This window comes from Lynx canadensis, chromosome E2, assembly GCF_007474595.2.
Source record: "Lynx canadensis isolate LIC74 chromosome E2, mLynCan4.pri.v2, whole genome shotgun sequence".
Classification (NCBI taxonomy): domain Eukaryota; kingdom Metazoa; phylum Chordata; class Mammalia; order Carnivora; family Felidae; genus Lynx; species Lynx canadensis.
The window spans coordinates 48,312,496-48,318,495 of NC_044317.1; the positions used below are offsets into that span (position 1 = coordinate 48,312,496).

General features: G+C 54.5%; 1 protein-coding gene across 3 annotated transcripts; it reads right to left on the reverse strand.

Annotated features, from left to right (window-relative positions):
• Window positions 1-21: 21 nt before the first annotated feature.
• DMAC2 (distal membrane arm assembly complex 2) lies at window positions 22-5,798 on the reverse strand. Of its 3 annotated transcripts, none has more exons than XM_030297899.2 (6): window positions 5,448-5,798; window positions 3,950-4,146; window positions 2,467-2,547; window positions 1,807-1,943; window positions 1,550-1,712; window positions 22-1,129 (listed from the first exon to the last, which is right to left on the reverse strand). In XM_030297899.2, exons 1-6 carry the CDS (start codon window positions 5,463-5,465, stop codon window positions 952-954), a joined length of 774 nt encoding a protein of 257 aa, XP_030153759.1. In that variant the 5' UTR covers window positions 5,466-5,798; the 3' UTR covers window positions 22-951. The 3 variants fall into 3 exon arrangements, with proteins under 3 accessions (XP_030153759.1, XP_030153757.1, XP_030153758.1); XM_030297897.1 differs by lacking the exon at window positions 5,448-5,798 and adding an exon at window positions 5,275-5,440 and having other exon boundaries at window positions 3,950-4,186; XM_030297898.1 differs by lacking the exon at window positions 5,448-5,798 and adding an exon at window positions 5,045-5,368 and having other exon boundaries at window positions 3,950-4,186.
• Window positions 5,799-6,000: the final 202 nt, after the last annotated feature.

Genomic DNA, 6,000 nt, shown 5'->3' on the forward strand with positions numbered 1-6,000 from the left:
TCAGGAGAGAAACACCACACAGTAAATTGAGCAGGTGAAGTTTAATGTAAAGAATTATTGACTTGAATGGCAAATTGAAATAACAGGGACTCGCTGGTAAGGTGCCTCGGCATTTACCGGAGGTCCCCCAGGTGGGGTGCCGTGGAGAGTCATTTGCAGGGAGGTGCCTCAGTGGAGGCACAGCTCTGAAGCTGCCGGCAGAGGGGTGGGGGGTGGGGGGTGGGGGGTGGAAGCTGCTGACCACTGAGCACTCAGGGCAGGGAGCCAGACCAGAGTGAGCACACCGCCGTCCTCGGGAACCAGGAAGCAAAAGCCTCTCCTCCTGGAACCTCTAGGGCGCCCTCTACTGACAAACCTCTTCGTGCCACTTAGCAAAGGCCCAGGTCAGTTTTCACGGAGCAAACGAGAACGCTGAATTTGGAGCCAATACGTGGGTAAGCGGCAACACTGTGGGACCTGGGGCGCTCCCGGCATCTCGTGAGTGCAGGCCAGGGATGCCGTAGCCTGCGGTGAGCTGAGCGGTGTCACACCCCGAAGACCCGTCCCCTAGCGTGCCAGCAGCGCCCCGGTGTCAGCCAGGTCCGGGCAGGAAGCAGCAGCACACTCCAATAAAGATACTTGGAGAGTCTCTGGACACAAGAGCAGAGTCTCTTACGTGCTAGTGGGCAGGTGTGGGGAAACCGTGGGGGGAGCACAGCTCCTGGGGCTGGTAACCCTCCCCCAGGCCTGAAGAGGCAGGAGGAGGCGACTGTTGGTTGGAACCCAGGAGAGAAGCCTGTGGACAGAGCCTCCTGACAGGAGACAGGAGCTGTGACCTTTCCCCCCAGGATGCAGCCAGCCAGAGCCCAACCCCCACACCGAGTGAACCCGACGGAAGTCAGAAGTATGGGGAACCGTGGGACACTCCGCCGGGTCCCGCTGAGATCCAGCCTGACGGTGGCTGGCCGAGGGCTAGGCAGGGGTGGGGCCGGCTGTGTCCCGAGGCTGCTCCTCTGGCCCCAGCTTGAGGTCCTGGGCCCAGTCGGCCCCCAGGACCTCGCAACTAGGAAGCATCTCTTCCACCAGGATCCGAGTGAGGCCCGGACTGGACACGGCAGGGAGGTCCGAGATGTCCAGTCTGCGGAGATTCCTGAGAGGAGGCACCAAGGGGGAGGCCCGCGTCAGGATGGCCTCTGTGTGGGGGAGGGGGTGTGCCAGCCCCCACTTCAGCCCCCAGCTCCTTAACAGTAAAGTCCTCCAGGGTCCAGAAAACGTTAGAGCGGCTCAAGTACACGACACCCACCATGTTAATCCCGGACGCACACTCTAGCTCCTACTGTTTACAACAGTGCAAATGTCACGGGGTCTTCGTTGAAACCAAAAGGAAGAAAAACCAGGCATCCTTTCCCTCTGCCACAGATTCACCGCGACTGCTCATCTGTGCCGACCCCACACGTGCTCCGGATTAGTCGTGGCGGCAGGGACACGGGGACTGCCTGACGGGCCCCCTCCCCGCTTTCCCGCACCTGTCGGGTGGGAGCCCCCACCCTGGCTTGAGCTGCGGTCTCACCAGAGGTGGTGGAGGCAGGCGAGGCCCCGTTCAGAGACTCGGGGACAGCCGGCCAGCGAGAGCTCCTGCAGCGAGCTGGCCAGCGGGTGGAGGCGGCTGAGACACCAGTCATCCACGTGGGGGCAGCGCTGCAGCCACAGGGACTGGAGCTCCTTCAGGGCCACTGCAAGGGGGCGGGAGGGACGGCACTGAGGGCCTTTCTGGAACCCACCGCCAAAGGGAAAACGCAAGGCCCTGCCCGTCTCCACCGCACTCACAGAGGCTGTCCAGGCCTTGGTAGTTGATGGCACAGCCGCTGGCATCGACGGCCTCTACGGGCACCGCCTGCAACTTCAAGAAGTCCAGAGAGAAGTGGCCACGCTGATTTGGCCGGATCCACTCCCTGCCCTGAAACCTGGAAGGGGAGGGGGGGTGTCAGCAGGACACCCCCCGCCCCAGGCCTCCAGAGGATGCTCCCCAGCCCTGGGCGACATGGTCCCACGGGATCTGGTGCACTCGCTCTACATCAGGCCCTGAAAGTTTTCATGGGAACAAAATGAGGGGTAGATGCATAAATGACCTTTTTCAAAGAAGAAAAAAAGGGGAGAAAAACCAGGAGGAGGAAGGGAAGGAGGAGAAAGGAAGGGGCCAAGGAAAGAAAAGAAACATGGATATTTACTGAGCACGTGTGCTGTGCCAGGCCTGTTCCAAGTGCTTTGGTAGCAAAATGGCTTTGAATCTTTGCAGCAAACCTCATAGGCTGGGTACAACTGCTGTCCCGTTTTACAGGTGACAGAGCGGAACAAGTTCAGGAACCAGCCCCAAGCCCTAGAGCCAGTAGGGGCTGGAGCCCGGAGCTCATGGGGAGTCAGGAGAGCCTCGGGGTCCGTGCTCCACGGCCTCCCCCCAGCCCACTTCGGACACTTGTGCCATCATACCTGACCGCGCCTCCCTGCTTCAGGATGAAATAGGCACCCGCGACGTAGGGACCGTATCGCTGGTTGATGTGGTTGAAGGGTCTGTGGAGAGAACAGTAGCTGAGGGTGCGGCCCCAGGAGGTCCCCCCGCACCCCTCCCCCACCATGCCCCGGTGCTGCCCAGAGTCTGCAGCAGCAGGTCTGGGACATGCAGACAGACAGACTGATGACACAGGCTGCAAGGATTTACTGGTATCTATTCAGTGCTGGGCACCAACAGATAGTGGCCCCTGCCCTTGTGAAGCTACTATACAGAAGGAAACAGATAACCAGGAAATTAAGGGCGAATTGCAGAGAGACTCTGTTCCACATGAAAACAACACAGAGGGACTGACTAGGAGTGCCTTGGGTCAGGGGTGGAGAAGCAGAACGCTACTTTATTAAGAAATACTTCATGCAGGAGGTGACGCCTGAACAGAGATTTGAGTGGTGGGAACAAAGTCGAAGGTCAAGGCAAAAGCCTGCCAGGCCGGGACAACAGCTAGTATAAAGGCTCAGAGGCTCAAATTAGGATGGCAGAAAAAAATAGCCACGTGGACACCATGCTGGTGGGCATAAGGGGAGTAGGGGTAGGGGTCTCAAGGCTCAGATTTTAGGCCTTGGAGTCTGGCTTTCATTCTAGTTGCAAGGGGAAACCATTTGAGGTTTTTAAGCAAAAGAGTGTTTTCCTTTTTTTTTTTTTTTTTAAAGTTTATTTTGAGAAAGAGGGAGAGAGAGCGAGAGAGAGAGCGAGAGCGAGAGAGAGAGAGAATCCCAAGCAGGCTCCACACTGTCTGTGCAGAGCCCGATGTAGGGCTCAAACTTACAGAACTGTGAGATCATGATCTGAGCTGAAACCAAGAGTCTGATGCTTAACGGACTGAGCCACCCAGGCGTCCCTCTATTTTAGTTTCTTAAGAGTCCTTTGGATGATTTATAGACCATAGACTGGAAGAGGCAAAGGGGGATCAGTTTAGGAGATTAATGCACTAACCCTAACCATAAAATGAAGGGGCTGAGACCAGACTAAAATAGGACCAGTAACAACGGGTCAAATTTGCGATGATCTAGTATTTTATTGGTGGGCTAGAGGTGGAAAACAAGAGAAGAAGGATCAGGGAGGACTCCTTGGAATGTGGCCTGAAACACTGGGAACAGTGCTGCTGTTTCCTGGGATGGGGAAGGCTTGGGGGTGAACAGACTTTCTTAGGGGCAAGTCAAGGGCTTGCTGTTCCCCATGTTAAGTCTGAGGTGCCATCCATGTCTTGAGGTGCCTCCAAGAGATGGTGGGCAGCAGGTCACCCATATGAGCTCGAACCCTTGGGAAGGGTGTGGCTGGAGATGAAGATACAACTGGGCAGGGCTGGTATGGAAGCCACACGGCTGTCCGGGAGTCACAAGGGCAGGATCTGAGTTCTCCCTGGTAAGGCCCAGCAGCAGGGTCTTTTTGGCCAAGGGTTCTCACCGATTTTTCTGGTGCACCTTCGACACCCGCTTTCGGAGCAGGTGGTCCCTGAGAGCCTCCACGTCATAGAAGCGGTCAGCCAGGAACTGGAGCAGCGACCTCCCCTTCTTCTGATTGCCCTCGGGGGCTACCACCCTGCTCAGGCCACTGATACCCCTGGTACCCCCATTCCATACTGGGGCCACCAGGTGCAGGGACTGGGGAGGATGGGAAAGGAGACGCTGAGCCTGGAGTGTCCTGTGAGAGTCAGAGCCAGATACCCCTGTTCTTGGTCCATGAATTGTCACCCCAACACTGCTTCCTGGCTCACAAATTTCTCCTTTCAGAACTTCCAAATTCTGCTTTTGGAACACCCCCCCCCCCAGATTTCCCCATGTTTCCCCCAAATTCAATCCTAAATTCTCTCTTTGATTTGGCCATTCTTGGTCATCCCAATTCTCCACCGATCTTTCCCCAAACCCTTATGTTTGTGTATTATCTGAGCTCTTAATTTCCCACAAAATATCCCCTTAATAATACCCCATTTTCCTTGGAGTCTTCCTAAATAATCCACTTCTATCTCCCCAAAATATATATATTTTAAAGATTTTATTTGTAAGTAATCTCTAAGCCCAATGCAGGGATCAAACTCACAACCCCCAAGATCAAAAGTCCCACGCTCTACTGACTGAGCCAGTCAGGCGCCCCTCCCCAAAATATAATCTTAATTTTTCTTGGTTTCTCCAAACCACCCCTCATCTACCTCCTCTTCAATCTTCCTCCAGTCTTCTCTTAGCCTGCTCCAATTTCTCCTTCTGTTTCAACCAAATTTTCTCAACAATTTGCCCAAATCCTTATTTTTCCTCAAAATTCCCAGGTTTCCAACCTCTCACTTTATTTTTCCCTAAATCCATTCCTTGATTTTACTCAGGTCTTCCTAAATTCCCTCCAGGAATATCGCAAGTTCTTCCCTTAATTTCCCCTAGGTCCCTCCCTCAGAACTGCTAAATTTGACCCTTTGTTTCCTGTCCTCAATTCCCATCATCCCTTTGCTTTTCCATAAAAATTCCGAACTGTCCCATGAGCTCTCCTCCACTGTATCCTTTTGTCTCTTACCGTAGGCCCTCAAACCCTGGCTTCTCCAATCCCTCCCTAACCCCCTTCCTTTGCAGGTCCCACTCCCAGGAACTCGCCAGCCCGACTCGTAGAGCGCTCAATCGATCCCTCCCTCTGATTGGCTGCATGCGCCATTTTCGGAACACACTCCCTGCTTCCCCATTGGTTCCTCCAGCCAAGTCCCCGCCCCGCTTCCTCCCTAAAGCGCCTCGGCTATCTGCGACTCACACCGATCCTTCCCGACCCCCAGAGGGTGCGTGTCTGCGATCCCATCGCGAGCCTTAGTGGGAGAGGCCTTCTGCTGTCTCTTGCTCCTTGCTTCCTGGGTGTTGACAGAAACCCTGAAGGCTGAGACAGCAGAGCAGGCTTCAATCTGGGGGCTCATGGAGATCCGGTCACTTACCGCCTTGGGCGCCGCCATCTTGCTAGGCTACGTAACCGGAAGGGGCCGGTTTTTCTTAGTCCACCCGCTTGATTGAGCCTGAGACTACTTTTCCTAGGGTGACGCCCCCTCTGTTTTTCCGACTCTCCTCTTAAAGGCACACGCACTTTTTACTCCGGTTTAGGGATTCCTCCCACTGCCATTTCCATGGTCCTTACAATCAGACTCTGCAGGCTTTTCCTAGGAGATAGCGGTTAGTCCTTCCTGGTAGACTGATAGAGTACCCTTCCTTCGACTGTACTCACAGTCCCCGTGAGCTGCTCTCTTCCTCCAGTTTTCACACTGACTAGGAAACTGAGTCATTCTTTACACCAGGATCAGGGAAGGAAAAGGTCTAGTGGGTGGTGCGGTTAGACTTCAGGATAAGAGAGATGAGGTCTCAAGACAAGTATTGTGATGTGTCTACAATTTCAGTTTGGAGTTCAACTCCATCTCTCAGTGTGAAGATTGAGTATGAAGTCTTGTGGATAGAATTATTTAGGTGTTTACTGAGTATCTAGCACGTGGCCCACAC

Excerpts from the sequence above, each read along its gene's own strand:
- DMAC2 (XM_030297897.1), bottom strand. The coding sequence starts at position 5,429 with ATGAGCCCCCAGATTGAAGCCTGCTCTGCTGTCTCAGCCTTCAGGGTT. Across the intron at positions 1,713-1,806 it reads CCAAGGCCTGGACAGCCTCT|TGGCCCTGAAGGAGCTCCAG; the intron begins GTGAGTGCGGTG and ends GCCCCCTTGCAG. Across the intron at positions 1,130-1,549 it reads GCCTGCCTCCACCACCTCTG|GAATCTCCGCAGACTGGACA; the intron begins GTGAGACCGCAG and ends GCCTCCTCTCAG.